Source organism: Pteronotus mesoamericanus, unplaced genomic scaffold (assembly GCF_021234165.1).
Source record: "Pteronotus mesoamericanus isolate MK-2021 breed Mesoamerican mustached bat unplaced genomic scaffold, CSHL_Meso_final contig_68, whole genome shotgun sequence".
Lineage (NCBI taxonomy): Eukaryota > Metazoa > Chordata > Mammalia > Chiroptera > Mormoopidae > Pteronotus > Pteronotus mesoamericanus.
In genome coordinates, this window is record NW_026555234.1 from 21,905,231 (window position 1) to 21,925,780 (window position 20,550).

General features: G+C 37.6%; 1 protein-coding gene across 2 annotated transcripts in view; it reads right to left on the reverse strand.

Annotated features, from left to right (window-relative positions):
- Positions 1 to 20,550, reverse strand: part of ARAP2 (ArfGAP with RhoGAP domain, ankyrin repeat and PH domain 2) — a 142,850-nt gene that overhangs the window by 71,967 nt on the left and 50,333 nt on the right. For both annotated transcript variants that reach the window (XM_054582025.1, XM_054582024.1), the window contains exons 10-16: positions 19,884 to 20,083; positions 16,943 to 17,028; positions 16,020 to 16,202; positions 12,762 to 12,936; positions 12,261 to 12,395; positions 2,352 to 2,496; positions 189 to 291 (exon numbers count right to left, since the gene is read on the reverse strand). In XM_054582025.1, coding sequence (XP_054438000.1) covers positions 189 to 291; positions 2,352 to 2,496; positions 12,261 to 12,395; positions 12,762 to 12,936; positions 16,020 to 16,202; positions 16,943 to 17,028; positions 19,884 to 20,083 — 1,027 coding nt within the window. The remainder of the gene's footprint in view (positions 1 to 188; positions 292 to 2,351; positions 2,497 to 12,260; positions 12,396 to 12,761; positions 12,937 to 16,019; positions 16,203 to 16,942; positions 17,029 to 19,883; positions 20,084 to 20,550) is intronic.

Genomic DNA, 20,550 nt, shown 5'->3' on the forward strand with positions numbered 1-20,550 from the left:
TCTGCTCAAGGCTCTAGGAAGGTAGCTCTTAGCTTCTTCTGATTACAACCTTTGCAAACATAATGAAGTATGGACATACTCCTCAGAATCTGATGCAAAACTTTCGTGGACCTCTAAGTTCAACCACAGACCCCAGGTTGAGACCCCTTCTCTGGATTTAGGGTAATAATAACACAATATTTAAATACCTTAGCTATTGCCTCTGTCCATTTCCTTTGGGCTTCAGATGTTTCAGCTCCAAATAAAAACGCACGGTCTGAGGGCAAATAGATCTCAAAGGTAAAGATGGGCCTGCAGCACCCATGAATAAAAAGATACCACTGGTTACATTCGGCTCTTGCGAAAACAAATCACGTGAAGGTCAGTTTTTAAATTAAATTCATTTTGAAAACTGGATAATGCTGTGAAATCAATCTATCATATTTTTCTTGTAATCTCTGTTTTTCTGTATTTTATTCAAATGAGTTAACGGGATCGTACTGGACCCTATGAGAGGAACAGCCCTTTGCCTGCTTGATCACTCCACGGCTGGACACGCCTCAGCGGGCCTGGCGGCACAGGGCCCTCCCCGCTGTCATCTTCCTCGCAGATCACTCCTTTTGCATTTACTCTGACCAAACTGGCTGAAGCAAACACCGTCCAATAGTTCTCTAATTAGCCTTCTTCCTGCCTTACTTCACAAAGGCTCCTTCCATCATCACACCTCATTCCAAAATCTCATCTCCTTACTGTAGATAAAATTAGAGTAACATCCGTATCCTGAATTCTTCCCTCAGTTCCTCATCCACACCTTCAACTATTTTGTGGAACATGGTAAGTATGTATGCTGCTATTACCCACAAAAGCGCTCCAAATGCCCTCTATTATGCTCCTTCTGCCTGTTTTTTACCCCCAAACCTGTTGCATCTCCTTCATGTTCCAATTCAGAGGCATCATCACCATCTACCTTATTGACAAGCACAAAACCATCATGTTTAATTTATTCTTCCCTTCAACAGCAGCTTTTCATCTAGTCAGTCATTCAATCTGATCAGATCAATCATAATTTCCTCTCAACCCACTGTTTTATTTTTAATTATTTATTCTAGTTAAACTCTCAGTAGTTAAGTTTCTCTTCCTCCAATCTCTTCCTTCCCATTTTATTCAGCTTTTCTCCCCCAAATCTGCATAACTCCTCAGTGCCTACGTTAGTTCAAACTCTATAATATGCTACGTTTAAGGCAATGAGAACCTGTTACAACAATTATTTTTTAACTGCATCTTACTGTAGATGCTTTCCCCTGCACATCTACTCATATGAGTATCATTCTATCAAGAATGTTTTATTTTTAAATGACCATATGCTGACATAAATATTAATTATCTAAAATTCTATTTTATTTACTAATAAAGCAGCACAATACACTGAATGTACTTACTTTAACATTCCACAGTAAGACACAGTAAATTGATAATTCATTAAAAACAAAAGCTCTGTTAAGATTGAAATAAAACAAATCAACTAGTACTCAATTTTGCTTTCATAAAAAATCAAATTTGATTTACTAGAAAACAAGAGTCATCTCAACTAGAATGTATCAGTCATTATGTAATAATGTTTTATGTAATTTTATGTAATTAAAAAAGCTTTGTAAATCTCTTCCCTTTCTTATGCCAATTTTTTAAATACTATGCTCCTATATAACTCATTTCTGCAGATTTATTATTTATATTTTTTCATTAATTTCATCACAAATTGGCATAAGAAACTTCCACACCAAAGATCTTCAAAGCTCTGTTTGTAAAAGTCCTCACAAAAACTCTATTAAAACTATTCTGTGAGACAATATTGTAAGTAAATAATGCTTATTACTCTTTTAATTGCAACTTTTTTGAGAATTAAAATGTCAAGGTAGATCTTAAGAAATTTAGCACTTCCTTATGATATTAAGTATACTTAGCATTTTGTTTATATTAATGTGAATAAATCATCAATGACGATTCTCCTTTGTCATCTAGTCAAACCATGGTCCATTAAATGAATGCAAAATATCGCCCTTAGTCCACTATTTTAAATAATGAGCAAGTTATAAAAATTGTAGCACCACATGTTCGAGAATGAGATAATATAAATTTACTTAAGATTAGATGCAAAGGTATTAGCCTTTCAGAATACCTAATATACTATTTTAATTTTCACATTTTAGTGAATTTCCTAAGGAATTTTCAGAAGCTACAGAATTAGCAGGCATCAAGAAACTATTACACCCTTCCACAATAAGCAATTAAAGAAGTAAAATAACAAAACTTTTATTACCTGGTATGAGAGCTATCAGAAAATACATCTCCTGGCTATAAAATGATAGACCTACCCGGTATTTAAATAGAAGTCCTCCTTGTGCACGGCCAGGCAGATAACTTCATTGATATTAATGGTACCATTAGGTGTGGCAGACTTATCATTTTCATAGTAACTCAAGAAACCTCCTTCCAGAACACACCACTTTTTATTTGTCTCTAAGAATTTAAAACAAAACAAATAATAAATTGAACTATATCACAACTCTAATTTTTAAAAATCTATGGTTTAAATAATGCCTGGATTTCAATACGTTTATTAATTTTCTGTTTCATGTAAAAGAGCATGCTATTGATTCATGAGATACAAAGTTGCCACGCTCTGCTCCAAAAAATGTGTACTATAGTAGGAAGGGATGCACAAGACAAAAATAACTGACAGTGATGATGAGTGAGGCAGGTAGATCCATAAAGGACCACCACAGAACACCTCTGAACCTGCAAAAACAGAGGTTTATACAGACTTAGGTAAGAAACAGTATAGGGTAAAAAGTAAGATGAGGCTGATCTTAGGTGTGCAGAGGAAGGCGGGGTCAGAACATGCAGCTCCCTTACTGCCTTGATTATTAACTTTATACCCATCCTGTAAGAGGTCAGCGCACAATGGCCTGGAGGCCAAAAGGCCACTCCTTCGCCATTTACTCTGAACAAACTGTTCAAAGCAAACACTGTCCAATAGTTCTCTAATTAGCCCTCCTCTGGTCTTCTCGTCACATCCAGGCTGCCGCTTGTTTCTGTCAATGAAGTTCCACTGCAACACAGCCACTCCCGTTCAGTCACAGGTTGTCGGTGGCTGCGCTCCCACTCCAAGGGCAGGTCTGAGTTGTGGCACAGAGCATCTGCGCCAGAAAGCTTAAATATTCACAATGCGGCCCTTTTCAGAAGTTTGCTGAGTTTTGATTTTGTAGTTGATGGTGAGCCATTACAATAGTTTCAGCAGAGGATTATAATCAGATTTGAGTTTTCCACACTCTGCTAACTGTGAAAAATGGATTTGAGAAGGTGAGGCCAAAGGCAGGAAACTAGTTAGGGCACTGGTGACAGAAGCCTATCTGAGAGAGGAAGACAGCCCAAAGCCCAAAGATAGTATTTGAAAATATAAGTAACCAAGGATACAACTTGGGGAAATTAAAATTGCAAGGTTGTCAATTATACTTTAATAAAAATATATCTAGATATAAAAAATAAACAGTAACAGATGTAGAGGTCCATGACAATGCTGAAGCAAATGAGAAGAGACAGTATATAAAAAAGAAAAGGTGTTTTTTCTTTTTTTCAAAAAGGAACGACTGCCATTATTAAATACAGCAAAGAGATCTAATAAATAAGGGCAGAATAAATGTTTGTTGATCTTCATAATAAAGAGGTAACTGCCTCCTTTACTGAGTGCTGAGAAACAGCCAGACTGCTGTATCCTGAAAGCTAAATGTGCAGAAGTGGAACCAGTCAGGATAGATCAATAGCCTATCATTAAGGAAGGGACATGGTAAGAAAAATGACAATCAAACACTGTTAACGAAATGAACCGAAGATGAACATTTTCTTTCTCAGAAACAAAAGGGAATAAAAATAAGAATTGGAAAGAAAGGTATACTTAGATCTGAGGTAAGAAGATTCATTTTAATGGCGCCCCACTCAGTTAACCCAATTTCTCCAAGAGAAGGGCTTAGACACAACCTCTTCTTGGAACCTTCGGACCTCTGACCCTCTTGTGAACCCTAAGAAGGTGGAAGTGGAAGTCAAAGGTTCTGGGTTCTAATGACACCTCCATCACTAACTGGACACTAAGCTCTTGAAAAGAGCTTAACCATTCTGTGCCTCAGTTCTTCATCTGGTAAATAGGTATAAAAAGAATCTCACTCAGGATTACAGTGGTGATAAAATGATAAAATACATGTAAAAACCAGAGAAAAGTCACTTTATATGGGTTGTTTTAAATACAAACCACCATTTTTATATGACCTAATAATTTTTATTCAATATAACAATTTAAAATACTATTTTTCAGTAATCACAATATCTGAACAATACTTGTATTTATATTTGTTTATTTACCCAGCAATGCTGTAAGCTACTTGAGAACAAGGACTATATTTTCTATTCTCAAGAAATACCACATTGCTTAGCCTAGGGAAAATTTGTTGAAATTATTATTTTCATAAACTAGGAACTAAAGTTATTAGTCATGGGGGTGGCTCAGATTAGGTTGCCAACTTGAAGAAAAATGCAAAAATAAGAACTGTGTTAAAGAATCATAAAGAGAAGTACTTTTAAGCATAAAAGGATGGTTTGGTGTATGTATTGCCATTCCTTCCCAAAACTCTAATAACGTGACACTGAAGAAATAGAGGACAAGAACCAAAAGGACCTACAAAACACAGGAAATGACTTTCATGCAAATGAATTCAACAATAAGTAAGCAAAGTTCTACAAAGTCCCAGAAAGTCTTAGAGAGGCTAATATCTCAGCAAGTGTGGGGCAAGAAGTTATTAATTGCTACCATTTAATTGAAGACTTAGTAATGGAAGTCAGGAACTATTTACTAGAGGCTGTTTATGCTTTGTCTTCTTTAATTTTGAAAATAAAATTTGGGGTTGTTGCTAAAAAGATGAAATGCTCATTTGCTCAAGTGGAGTCTACAGGAAGGGCAGTAGGCCTGGGGAGAAGGTGCCCTTTCAGAAATGGATCTTTCAGTTCAGGCTTGCTTTATTCCTACTCAATTCTGAAAAATTTGTGCAAATATAAACTGTAGGACCACTTAAGTCTTTGAGTGGGTTACACATTACTGTACATTTCAAAAGTACTCCTTGCATTTAGCTTACTTCCTGACTAAAACCATAGGGACTGAAAATAGAAAGGCAAGGGTTCAAACAGGAGGGATGGATGCCAACCAGACACAATGATTTTATATAACCCACCTTTGTATTGCCAAATTTGGTTATCAATCTTCATCATCCCTTTTTAATTCCCACTTTAAAAACCTAAGACAATGAGCCTTGCTCATTGCAACAAAAAAAATGCACAACCCTGTGTGTGTGTGTGTGTGTGTGTGTGTGTGTGTGTATCTCCCCTAACGAAAGACAATAAAATGTGAAAATTAAATTGTGAAAGATTTGTTATTTTCTGTAGGTTTTAACGATGTAATTTAAAGTCCGGGTTGCCAAATAACTATGAATAAATGAGGGAAAATATTAAACTCGAATGTTTCAAAAAAGTAGGACTAGGAAGAAAGAGGTATTTGAAATTTTCAATTTCTTCAGATAAAAGAAAATTTTTTTTTTAATTATCACCTTACCATCCTCTTTTGGACTCTAGAGACTATACAGACTCTAGATAAAAGAAAAATTTTTTTTTAAATTATCACCTTACCATCCTCTTTTGGACTCTAGAGACTATACAGACTCTCTAATTGTTAAGTTACAGCCAAGAATTAAATTATATAAACAACCCTCAGTGTTGTACTTAAAATATACCTTAGGTCTAAAGACATTACAAATAAAGTCTGTAGATCAGATAACTTCCTATATTTAATCACTATACTGTGGTTATTTCAGAGGAATGCCCTTATTTTTAAGAAATATAGACTGAGATACTTTGGACCAATTAGGGGCATCAAGTCTGCAACTTAAATAATTCTCAAAATATGTACGCACATGTAACAAAATGTTAATTATCTGGGATTTCTGGGGGAAAGTATATGGAAATTCTTTGTACTATACTTGCAACTTTCTTTATGTCTGAAATTACGTTAAAATAATTCAAAATTAGAAGAAATATTTGTTAACCTTTAAATTCCTGTTATCATAGGTGAGGTGATTGTGACAAGTAGAGCAAAGAAAACAAAATGATGTGGTTCAGCCACAAACACCAGTATGAGGAAAAACACTCAAAAGGTAGAAACTCTGACAAGTGTAAGATCACTGTATTCTGAGAAACTGACTGCCACCTGAAAAGATGAAACGTAACAGGCAGAAGAAAACGCACCAAGAGTTTCTTTATGGGTACTGGGCAAGAAAGCTAACCGAGCCCCAATCAATTCCTGCTGGAAGGCGATGTGTGTACTGTTCCGGGACCTCAAATTCTGAGCCACAGTGCTTACTCTGCATAGCTACGTGAAAGTAACAAAAGGCCATTATTTCTAAATGACTATTTGTTGCAGATTTCTAAATTATAAAAAGAAGTCCAAGTACTAATTAACTGAAGTTATAAAATAATTTCAAAAGAACGCACTCCGATGCCTAGACTAACTTCATAAAGAATAAAGGAAAAAAATGTACACTTATTCAGTACACAGCTGAGCATGAGTGCAGATGAGGCATTCCACCCATCCTTGGGCAGAACGTAATCCAATCTAAGGGGATCTGAGGTTGGAATAACATCCACAACAACCATAACGTGGTTCCTTTCAGGGTGAGAATCATGCACAGAGGGAAGCCACCCTTGGTCTGAATTGAAAAGAAAAATTTCACAGAAAAACACAGCTTTTGAAATAGTCATTTATGACTGAAAAGGCGTGTCTCTAACATAGCAAAAAATGCATTCTGAACTGCAGTCATTCCATAATTCTGGGGAAAAACGGCACGAGGAAAGTCACAGAAAGGGGAAGCTGCTGGAAACCTGCTTGGACAGAGACCCCTGCTACACATAAAGCAGGCGATGGGAAACAAGACTGCAGGCTCACAGCAGGGGCCAGGCCCCAGAAGCCTCACGTGACAGGTGCGCAGGAGCCTGTGCCTTTCTCAGTAGCCAAGTGGGAGCCCTTGGAAGGTCTTAAACAATATGTGCCAAATAGATGTAAATGTAAATGCAGAATCTGATTATGCACATTCTAATGAGAAACAAATGACAGACCTCTTTAAAAAGGTGAGTACAAACTCATTTTGAGTTTGGAATGCAAACTTAAGGAGATTGAGTCCTATAGCATTATCATTCCTATAACCCTTGATTAGCTTCATTTTTATAAGTGATTATGGGCCAGAGGTCGGACAAGGGAGGTGCAGCTATTACCTTTGAGAATTTAGAATAACAAAGCTGTGATAGCACATCTTGACATTCCTATCCATTTGGGAAGCAACGAAAGCTTTAACAAAATTATGTTGGGGTGCATTGGTCCGCACAGACCAATTTAGGCCTGCTCTGCAGACTCTGGCCTTGAGAAATGTCAGCGCTATTCGTGACACCTTGTCGGCTACAGAAGAAGTCTGCCTATCATGAAGTCGCCAGAAGATATCCAACAGAAACGACACTGAGAGTGGGAGAGGGCCCACGCTCAGTGGATAACCCTCAGAGTGCAGGCTGTTTAGTAAGTGATTGGCCTGACTGGGGGGTGCTGCTCACTCCTTCCAGTCAATCCTAATGTTTAGATCAGGCAAGACGAACATTTCGAGAATTCATCAAGCACAGGTAAAGGGCTCCAGGGGTAACCTATCGAAATTCGACTATGAAGTGACAGCGATACTATAGCTTGGTACCTGGGTTGTCACCTGCAGCCGGGAGGATGTGTCTACACTCAAGGGCTAAGTGGAAACCAGAACCAGCCCCTCCGCGGCTCCTCCTTCTCCTTATCACCCCCTCAGCATCGCATTTTTGTGCCGTGCACTCTTCTACACACTTTATACGCACTAACTCACGGAAGTCTCAGAACAACCCCATTAGGCCAGTTCTCTTAGTATATACCCCATCCTTGTGTCCTTGTGTTACAAACGTGTAACAGGCACAGGACAGTAATGGACTTCCCGAAGATCACACAAGTACTTAGCATCAGAGCTGGAGGCAGAACCCAGGCAGTTAGTTCAGGAAGCTACAGTCTTGACTACTTCATATACTACCCCTCTGTGCCTGTTACACATTTGAAGCAAGTATGTCCATTTTTAAACTGTTAGGGTAGAGGAGTGGCCATGCCTGCTACTGCTTATGTGCATTGAGTCTGAGATAGTTAAAGTGGCACTGTTATTTTTAGAAAGCACAAAGTCGTTTCCTGATGAAGGATTACCTGATAGTATTCAACATTCACTGGCAATAATAATACACACTAGGAATCCTTTTCATTTAAACATGTGTCTTTGCCCTGACCAGTGTGACTCAGTTGGCTGGGCATCATCCCACAAAGCAAAAGACTGCCGGTTCAATTCTCAGTCAGGCCATATGTCTAGGTTGCAGGTTTAGTCCCCAGTTGGGGTGTGCGAGAGGCAACTAAAACATTGATGTAACTCTCCCTCTCTTTCTCCCTCCCTTCCCCTAAAAATAATTTAGAATATTTGTGTTTTAGCCTTGTAAAAACTTTTTTAAAACTATATAAGCTAGGCATTTATACAACAACAGATCTTCAAACTTTCTCAATGCCAATCTAAGAAATTAAATATAAACATAATAAAAACTTCTAGTAACCCTATCAATGACTTTCTTTTTAAAAATCAAACACTGTGTAGACAAATCAAAGTAAGATGCTAAGGGGGAAAATACGGCTGAGGGGAGAAAACAGAAAACAAAACCAGGATGCTATTATTCAGCTCTATACTTAGGTTTAACAAGAGTTATCAATCTTTCTTTTCATGAACACTAAAACTAAGAAGAAAAAGAAAAATACAGATCAGTCTTCATAACCAGAGGCTAGAAGAACTTCAAATCCTGAAAACCTGAACTGACAATCTGAAGCCTCTGCAACTCTCTGAAGGACTGCATGCACTTTATTCCCTGACTTTTTCTTGGTTTTTAATCATTTTGCTCTATGGCGTTTGGACAAGCGCTGATGGAGTGGTGCAGTCCAGGTGCTTGCCATTCAAAGGCAAAGGTGACAACCGCGCTTTAATCTCTAAATCTTTCCACATAATTTATCTTTTCCATAAAGCTGGTGCTCAACAGGAGTAACACTACAGAATCGAGATGGCAAAGAGAAAAAGAAAAAACAAAAACACCAGAACCGTATGCTTTATGCTTCAGGGTAGCTCAACTTCTTCTTCATTCTTAAGTAGGCTCCTTCTGAAAAAAGTCTCTTGCCAGCAATTATATATTTATATACATAGGTGAAAAACAAAATATTAACAAGCCACTTGCACTTTTACAGTGGTGGAAATGTGGTTAGAGAGATGGTCATTTATTTAACAAACAGTGATCATGTGACTACTACTATGTGCTGATGCAGTTTTAGACACCAAAGGTTTGATAATCCTGAATAAGCCAGAAAATGCTGATGCTTCATTGAGCTTTCACTCCAGAGGGAAGGAAAAACAAATCAATGACGGAGGGATGGCCTTCATGTGCTAAGTGCTACAATGGAAATAAGCAGCCAACTATACAAGAGCAGAGCTGGCAGCGGGAACACACTTTAACAGAGTGCCAAAGCAGCCTCTTTGACTAGCTAGCACTGAACTGATCTCTGAAAGAGAACAAGGAGCCAAAATGGGGGAAGGAGACTCCTTGCAGAGTGAATAGCAATTGCAAAGGACCAGAAGAGGCATACTTTAAAAAAAAAAAAAGAAAAAAAAGGAACATGTTGCAGAAACAGACAGGAAACCAGTGTGGCCAGGCAGGATACAGTAAAGGAAGGAAGAGTATGAGATGGGGGGAGATGGCATGAGGAGGTCTTTCTGAGCATAGCAAGGAATAGGGCTATATTTTGGAATGGGAAGCCATTAAATGTACTTGAACAATGAAAGTACATGATCTGATTTACATTTTTAACGATCACTGAGTCTGATTTTTGGAAAATGATTTGGAGGAGCCAGGGCAGATATTGGCAGATGAATAAGGAGGCTGTTACGGCCCAGGCAGGACACGACAGTGACTGAGCCGGGGTGCGTTAGTGGGCACGGGGAGCGGCCGGCTAATTGATAGGCCATTCTGAGTTTGAAGTAATAGACCTTGATGCCAGATTAGATGGAAGGAATGAAGACCATCAAAGAATACCTTGCCAGGTGATTATTTCCAATGAAACACTTTCTGTGTGTTACATACATACCCAAGGTAAAAAAAATTCAATTTCATACACTTAGAAGAGAATGTTTCGAGATGAGGAAACATCCCTAATTAAACTGCACATACAGATAATGCCCCAGTTTCTGTTTATTGAAATGAATGTTAACAAAAATATCTACAGTTAATTTATAAAAGTAAAAGGAAACAGTGATTTAGTAACAAGTTTAAAACATCAACTCAGTACTCAAGTGATTAAACATAATAAATCTATTCCAAGGAAATAGTAAAACTGATAAGTCTATAAATAGTATAACCACAACTGTCAAAAAATAAGTATCATGTTATTTTTATCCTGCAGGGTGCTCATGATATACCGGAAAGATTTAGGAAGAGAGTCCTATATTTCAAATTCAGTATTTCAACTTGGTATAATGGTTTGAAAAGTGGGGTTAAGATCTCCTACCATTTAGAACACACATCTAGAAAACTTGTAATTATTTTAATAATTGCTGTAGTCAATTCACAGATCATTCAGGTACTTCCTCCTGTCTGCTCATCAGTCAACATTCACCTGCTTAAGGGTTAAACACTGAGAAGGAGCGATAGAAGATGAGAAAAATCTCCGTATAATTCGTCTTTTATTATTAAAGGTTGAGTTATGGAAAACATTAAAAACCAATTGATGAAAGGACCAAAAACATCTAAATTCAAGGAATGACAATGCTGTGGCATCCTAGCGTCACTGGCAGCGCACTCTGACCAATGCCAAAGTGTTACAGTAACAATCAGAACACAATTCAGATGGAAAACTCTGCTTCATGCTGAACTCCATTTCTCATGTAAAAATCAGCATAATATCAACTATCTGGGAGAATTTTTATGAGGATTATAATTAATGTATGTAAAGTACCTAAAGCAATGTCTTACTATAGTACATGCTCACTAAAGGATTGCTATTGTTTTCAGAAAAATCTAATGAAGTACAGTTAATCCCAACGTAATTCTGCTTAGGGAAATACTTTTTTGCAAAATAAAGCATTTATACTGAAATAATCACTTCAAATGCATAAGGATCCGAAGTAACATTTTAAAGTGAGTTTTTCTTCCTACTGTTCCTTTGAGGGAGTAATACAGCTGGATTACACCACCTGGGGAACTAATACCAGGCTCCCGAGCTGCTGAACACCCACCATCAATTGGATGGTACAGCTTAATCTCTCTTAAATTCTCTTTGTTCCAGGAAGACAGATCTCATATTTTCCTGCCCATACTTCTAAAATTAGTTCACACATTTGTCACATGAGCATGGGGCCTGTGTCTTTTCCTAGTGGGCATTTTTGTATCCCTAATGCCTACTTAGCACACGCCTGTCACAAGGAACTGGATGGATAAATGCCTAAGGGACTCCCCGCAGATAATTCCCCAAATCTAAAGAAGGTCATTAAATCAAATTAATTCCCTTCACTATTCGGAAACCAGGTTCAAGCTTTATTTTATTTACGTGCCCTTGCGCGCTCTCGCTCGTGTTCGCGCGCTCGCTCGCTCTCTCTCTCTCTCTCTCTCACCATCAGAACAAACTGAACTACCTAATATTACTTACTATGCTGATAGAATATGCACTGAAAACTTACCAGTTCTTCCTAAGTTGACATTTTCCTATATTATCTCTCCAGTTAGGGTATCTGTCCCTAAGGAAAGGGGCTAAGTTTCACATGTCTTTGGAAAAACCCTTAAATCCTGAAACAGAATTGGTTGGCCCTACAGCAGACATCAGTGAATTCTGTTGAGAATTAACGGCATTCCAACCCAGTGGTAAATCCCTGTTGCAGTTCATGAAATATTATCTGTGCCTAGAAGCATTTATAAATTCTAAAAAATGTATTTCTCTACTACAAGATCAAATCTAACATCTTAAGGGAAAAAAAAATATCAAAATTTAAACCTAATTGTTTTGATAATGAAATACAGTTTTATCAGATAACAAAACCTAAAAGGAGCAGAAAAGATACCTTCCAGCAGTTTTTTCTCCGAAGGGAGTTTGGGAGCAGCAGCAGGAGCCTGGTACAAAAAGTCACAGAGGAACATGCCCTGGGAGGACTCTTGACTTAATCCACCTTCCGAATGAATGTCATGTTGAGGAAAATCTAGAAAAAGTACAGAAATCTAAAATGTAAACAATTTTCCCTTTGCTTATGAATATGTGAGTTTCAAGCCAGAAGAAAAACTGCCTCAAACATGCGACAGAATAAATATGTGCAGACATTTATTTTCCTTTGTGTAAAACTTGAAAAATAAGCACTTAAGTTGTGTTTATTGTTCATATATGACAATCAGATTTAATGTTGGTGAAAACGATCACACAGGATTAATTGTTTTAATCTTCCATTTGTAAGATTAAAGAACCAGAAAACATGCATTTCCTAAACTTTTTCTTAAAATGAAATAAAACTGCTTCAGTCCAGTAAGGGACACGACAGAAGAAACCTGGCTAATGAAGGGAGAGGACTAACCTGAATATTTGTTGTGGTGGAGAAATTCCATTTGCAGACTCTGCCCAGCGTTCTTGGCCAGCATGTAGGGGGTGCTGTGCACGGGGTCGCCAGTTGCACACATGGCATCTGCTCCACTGAACAGCAAAGCCATTGTCTCCAGAACATCTGATTTCACCACAGCAGCACACAAAGCCTGGTCATTAAAAGAAAATACACCTGTTAAAGAAAGAAAATACAATTCTAGCTATTAAAATTAGTGAAAGTCTATCAGTTCGTTCATGATAGGAAGTTTGTTTTCATTTTCAACTAAGAAATATAATTATAAGTATGCCGTGAATTAAGCAGTAGGCAGAAAAGGACTACTTTGTATGAATTTAAATTATAACCCAACATCTCCAAGTCCCAATGTGTTGTTTTGTTGCTGTGACGTTCCAAACCTTCTAGTCCAGTATATGTGCTTTGGAAGACATTTTTTATACCTACACACTATGATATTAGCAGATGCTCAAAAAATTCAAAATATATCAAATGTAATAATGAAGTAGCCACTGAATGCTTTATCACATGAATGTTGTATGTACGTCTGTATGCATTTTCCAGCCTAATCAGGGTCTACAGACTTAATTATTGGTGCACTTTGCTAATTTGAAGAATGAGTCCAAATCAGTAAGTGGGACTACAGCAAACTTAAAAGCTTCTGCACAGCAAAACAACCAACAAAATAAAAAGACAACATAATGAAGAGAAGACAGTATTTGCAAACCATACACTGGATAAGAGGTTAATATTCAAAATGTATAAAGAACACATATAACTCAATTAAAAAAATATTATGAAACAATGGAGAAACTAAACTGACATTTTTCTAAAGACATCCAAATGGCCTACAGGTACATGAAAAGATGTTCATCCCTAATCATCAGGGCGAAACAAATCAAAACCACGATGAGACTATCACCTCACACTTGCCAGAATGGCTACATTCAAGAAGACAAGAAATAGCAAGTGTTGGTGAGGATGTGAAGAAAAGGGGCCCCTTGTGCACTGCTGGTGGGACTACAAATTAGTTCGGTCGTGCTGGGAAACAGTGTAACGGTTTCTCAAAAAAGTAAAAATACAACTATCTTCTCACACAGCAATCCCTCTTCTGCATATATACGCAAAGGAAATAAAAACAGAAAACTGAAAAGATACCTGCATTCTCATGTTCATTGCAGCGTTATTCTTCCTAATAGCCAAGATATGGAAACGAACTAAGTGTGCCTTGTTAAGTGAATGGATAAAAATGTGGTAATGTGCACACAATGGAACATTATTCAGCTATGAGAAAGGAGGAAATTCTACTATTTGTGACATGAATGGACCTTGAGGGTACTATGCTTAGTGAGGTGAGCCAGACAAAGACCAATGCTGTATAATATCCCTTATGTGAAACTGAAAAAAGCCAAACTCATAGAAACAGAAAGTAGCATGGCGGTTGCCAGAGGCTGGGGATGGGGCTGGGATGGGATGGAAGGACATCGTATAAGGATGCAAATTTGTACCTGGCAGGTAAGCAAGTTATAGGGATCTAATGCATAGCATAGTGGTTATCGTCAACAATACTGTATTATACACTTCAAAATTGCTAAAATACTAGGTCTGAGACCGTCTCACCACTAAAAAGAAGTAATAATTATATGATGCAATGAACATGTTAGCTAAAGCTATGGTGGTAATCATATTGCAATATATAAATGTATCAAATCCACAAAAGGAACACCGTAAACTTAGACAATATTAAATATACATTACATCTCAAATTTTAAAAATAGTCAATAAAATATATTTTTTGTAAAAATGATTCAGTGACGTTAAGAGTACCATTTTTAAGAAGCCCAAAATGGAAGTAAATCCAGTAGGTAAGTTCCCTATAACATTCTTAGGAACAATGTAACAGCCAGTAACTAATATAAAACCTATCTACTATCTTAGCCCATGGACACAGTGTGGTGTGGCAGACAAGACCTCACTTGGGGATATCAGGATTTACCACTGACAAGATTCCCATCACCATCAAAAAGAGACAGACCTTTGGGGGAAGACATGCCCTGGTTCTTCAACCTCATCAATTACGTCCCCAAATCGGCAACTTACTATTTATGTATCATTTATTAAGAACTTCTAATACAGTAAATTAGACTAATTATAACTTTTGGCTTATGATACCCTGTTGTCATTATTCCAAACATGTCTGGTACATGTGGTCAGTTATTTTAATGATATAATTACCACTCACTACCAATCACCATCCAAAACAAAATTAAATGTCTTAATAATAACCTAAATAAATATACGGTTCCCCATTCCCATCCCATCTCCCTGAGGTTTCTACCTTAGGTGCCCATTCTGAATTTTGAATTTATTGTGTGCCACTGCGGTAAAGCAATGGGTGGCCTCACTTAACAAATACCAAAAATATACAAAGAAAAACTTAGTTAATGGGAACTAAACCCATAGAAAAGAAATGTAAATCAACTCTCTAAATCTTATACTGTGTAGAAAGTATGGAAAAGGTCTTTATTTTCCAAGATGTTCGGCATAATGCTCCCTACCTGGGGATCCTCATCTACTGAGTACTGCCCTTCAAAGCACACTGAAGAACTGAGAACCATGAAAGAAGCCTCCTCTAAGCATAAAAACTACAGGCATACAGACGTATATGTTTTAAATGTCTCTACATAGGAGAACCTCCTGACACACAGGAAATGGAAACAGCAATTTTAGAAAGACAGGGGGACAGGATGCTTAACCAATCCTTTGCTGAAAGAGTGAAGCCTCAGTAGGGAGCCTAACACGGTCACAAAAAGATCTGCAGTCACTCAGCCAAAGGCAAAAGACAGTTCAAATCAATGGCACTAGGCAAACCATTGCTTGTAACAATAAACTGAGTAAATGACGTTAATTCTGGTAACAGCAAGGCAGCAACGTATGACCTTAAGTTATATTCGGTATTCAGTCCCTAAAACAGGGAAAGCTGTCAACAGTTTAGGAATAATGGGATTTGCCTAAGTTAGCAGGAATCTTACAGACAAAGAGCTCATCTGCTTTTGATGACAACTCCTTTAGTGGAACAATGGGAAACCACTGACACAATCTATCTCACAAAGGGAAATAAAATAAAATTAAACAATTTTAGCAAATAGTAAAAAAATTTTTTACTTCTTTCCAAAATTCTTGGCACATATTTAAAAATATACTATAAACCCATGTCTATTTTTATGTTTTATTGGATACCTTGTTTAATTCTTCCTTGGAGAGCGATGCTAAAAGGGTTTTTCTAAATCTTCCTTCCTTGTACTTCTGAGTAATGAAGGCTTTTCTCTTTTCTACTGGTGAATCCATGTGTAATTCTTCATCTTTTTGAAGATTACCAGCCCAAAAGTCATTTGCTCTTTTGTTTCCGATGACAATGAAAAGCTGAATTATCAAAAAAGTATACAACATATCAGTTCCTAAAGTGTACTTAAATCTGCAGAAAACTGACTCACATTATAAATTAAACCATAACTTAGTATAAAATATGCAAAAACACAAGGAAGTGCCAACTCTTTCAGGAAGATGGAGTGTGAAAGCAGATACTATTTATATTTTAAATACAGTCTAGCTGATCTTAATAATGGTAAAAGATTAGCAAGGAAAGAAATTGCAAGCCACACAAATTGCAGCAAAGCATTATTATTTCTTGAAGCGCACGTGGAGACAGAACGGTATGAAAGGGCTGAGTGGGTGGGCCCATGTGGCTGAGAGCCGTGCTGAAACCCGGGCAGAAAACGGAGTCAGGAGACAGCGAGTTAGACAGCGCCACAGTTAATGACAGCCCATGGCCAGGAAAAAGAGTGGAAACTTTTGCCCAATGTTTTCATCGCTTTCCCAATATTTCATCCATGCTGAGTTAAAAAGAAAGTGAATTCTGGCTTAACGAAAAAGCTGTCAAGACTCTAAAAGTACTTATTACTATTAAAGCTCCTTGTACCTTTTTATTTTTAAAATAACTATCTCACTCAGGAAGCATTCTGAAAGTTAAAGTAAAAAGTTTCTACAATCAAACAGGCGAAAGCCATTTTGATAATGCGGTGAGAGCTTTGTCAAGGAGCTCCTAACCTGCATCTCTGCGTCCAGACCTCAGCTAACCACCAGCTCCGTTAAATCGGACTTACCTCGATGAGTTCATTACTCCAAATGCTCGCGTCCATTTTTAGGCTTCTCACCTTGGAATCATTTGGTCCTAAAGATCTATGTTGTCCTGAAGTCAAAAAACAGTTGCATTTCTATTTTAATTCATGTGGAAATGCATTTCATATTTTTTAAAAAGTGTATACGTATGTATATGTGTGTTTATATATTTTTCAACTTAAAATCCACTAATGTCTAATGTCCACTCTGGGGTAGTGATGGTATTTATACAGAAATCATAATCAACCACAGTGGAGATAATAGCAATTGCCTTCCTTGTCTCCCTGTACTGGCCCAAAACTATATTCTAACAAGCTATATATGTGTGTGGCTATATACGGGCATGTGTGTAAGTATGTGTGCACATCCATATGTATGTATTTACATACATAAATATCTAGTCTTTGCAATGTTCAGTAATTAATGGGAAATTGTAGGGAAAATATTTTATATAACAGGTCTGTGTAAATTACATATATGTGAAAACAGATATCCCTTTACCCTTAAAAAATACTAGCTACCACTCTAATAAATCTGTACTTAAAAATCTTCAGTGGATTCTTTATTCTACTATTTTATGCCTGGAAGAGAATAACAGCCCAGCATTCTCATGTTATCAATTCAATTCTGCTGTGTAAATCAACGCTCAGTCGTTCCTGGGCACCCAGCCATGTCAGATGCTGTATTTCCAAGCTGAGAAGGAAAAAATATATATATATAAGGCCTAGTCCTTGATCTTGAGGACCTTTTGCTTAAGAGCATGAAGGCTCATTCCTCTATCATAAAGGGTCCCTTTCCTCTCCTCTTTGAGATGGCAACCACTCAGAGCACAAGGCCCCAAAATTCCCAGGGCAGGAATTTGCACAAGTCTGCATTTACAAAGATTACCTAAAGGGAGCAGGGGTCAAACTTAGAAACAGGTAGGAAGAATTACAGTGGGTGTTACAGTAGCCTAGACAAGAAATGACAGAATGGAGGCCTGATTTAGAAATACTGCAAAGAGAAAACAGGCAGTTCTTGGTGGACTTTAAGGAAAGAGAAAGGATCCAGAGGGTTTCTCAGGTTTTAAGATTTAGTGCAGGGTGGACATTATGGCTTCTGACCAAGATCTGGAATACAGAAGAATGTGCAGTTTTATGTAATGAACTGGGCGCCAGCGAGAGCTCCCTCTTTAACATGTCATTTTTGAAGTACCTTGGGCAAATCCAAGCTCAGATTCTAGTAGATAGTTGTAAAAGTGCAGTTTCCAGCAGAGCCATCTGCATAAAAATGAGTGTTTAATTCAAACGATAAATATCATCACTCAGGAATATCAGAGTGGAAGAGAAGAAAGCATCTAACTCAAGGGAGTACACGTATTATTTTAGGAGCAGGCAGAGGAAAAGTAGCCTGAAAAAGGACGACCAGAGTAGGAAGAGCACACCAAGAGGAAATGGTGTCCTAGAAGTCGAGGGAGGCTGGGAAGTCATAAAGCAACAGATTAATCATGAGCGTTAAATATCACCAAAGACAATAAAGATAGCAACTGACTGCACAGAAATTGAGAGGTAAAATACACTGCTAAATGTTGTGGAAATATTTTTCCTGGAGTAGAGACGAAAAAAAGGCTGATAACAGATGCTGAAGAAAAACTAGGAAGCTAAAGAAATGAAGAAAACCTATGAAGATCTCTATTCTTGAAAGTATTTCTCTATTAAAGAAAAAGGGACAAAGTAATACACAGAAGAGAATTGTAAGTTTTCAGAAAGCTGGAGTTAGCAGGACAGACTAGAGCAGGTTTATCTACAGAAGCAAAAGAAACCATACTTGAACAGCTACACAGAAGAGTGAGTGATGGGGTGTAGATCCCAAAAAGAAAGGAAAAAAAGGGAGTTTAAAAGTTGTGGACAACACAAAGGCTATCTCCTCCTGAGACCCGAGAGGAGAAAATGATAGGGAAAAATGCAAAGTAGGGGGTGATTAACTGATGCTTTTTGTTGTCGCCACTGACGTTGTTAGTTAGGTCTTTAGGAAATCTACACTAACTGTGATGAGAAACATGGCAGCACTGAGCTCTAGGAAAGTACTAAGGGTCTGAAGGAACTCTCCTTGTCTTGGCTCCAGCCGACTGGGGTGCTCCTCCTCCATGTTGCTCAATGAAACCTGCATTTTATCTTATCTTACTCTTGTCCTTAGCACCCTCTTGTAATTACTATTTATATGTTACTGCAGGAAATGCCATGTCATATCCATCTTTTTTCATTCCTAGGACCAGCACGGTATCTGGTAGAACGAAAACATGAAGTAGAGCTTGTGTTGTGGCTAACACTCTCCAGGACCTCCGTGATTACACCCACGCAGGGTCCATCCCCTCCCCTCGCTTGCACAGACACCTGAGCTCCCAGACACAGGGAGCTGTCAAATCATCTGGGAGCAGGAAGGTCACAAGAGAAAACCAGTCATAGCACTGGTTACCTTCCAAAACTTCAACACTCTTGGGAAATGCCCCTGTATAAAATTTCTCATAAGAGGTACCACATCTGGTGTACCAAGTTTAGAGCTCGGTACAACCTTGAGGTGAAAAAACAGGACTTATAAAATATAACAGAAGAAAAAAAGGACAAATCATAGAAAGAGCAAGCATGTTCAGAGTGCATTCTGAAACACATCCACCTGAAACCTAAAAATGCCAACACTGTCTTTTTAAAATCCATACATGAAACAATAGGCACAAAAAAATGATTACATGGTTAAAAATCAATTTTTATATCTAACTCATGCATAAGAGAAGTTTAGAATTACATTTCTAAAATTGATTTAAATCTAATAAGCTTTCTGTGTTTTTATTTTCCACAACCATTAACTGGGACACATTATACGACAGTAAAGAGCATTTGGTGCCAATCTGCCACCAAACAATGATGAGCATAACATATCACTAATTACCTGCACACTTCTTACAGATGACAACACAGAGATTGATGGATGCCCAGTCAGGATCTGGGGCTTTACAATCTGCACAGCTCCTGTTGGACTCATTGAACCAAATCTTCTCAGCTACTTCATAATCAGAGAGAGTTTCTGCTATCGACTGCTGCACAGCTTCAATCCACTCTTGTTTCTCCTTTACAGACTCGGCTATAAAGCTGAAAAAATTAACGCTCCTGCATTATCGATCTCCCTTGTAAAGGCCAATTAAGCACTATGTGTGGTTTGCATATTCATTTCAGTCACAAATTAAACAGCAGCTAAAAAATATGCCTTCCAGGCAGTTGGATAGTCTTTTCTGTTAGAAATCATCTAATTTAGAAATCTGTATTTTTTTCCTTTAACTTTTCACACCACTTATGACTCTGTTTACATATCTGGAAGCAAAATTAACATACATATTTTTCTGACCAGGATATAAAAATTGTCTTGTTAGGTCAAAAGCTTAAATGAGAGTCCATGTTTTCTAAGCAGTGCTTATATAATAATCAATAGGAGACTGGCAGAGTTTCAGAACTATAGGATTGTTTTGCCAAGAAAGAATGTCATGATGTCTGAAACTAAACTATCAAAAACACACAGCAGTATTAAAAATAGATTCTTTTTTTAATTAGAAGAATGTACA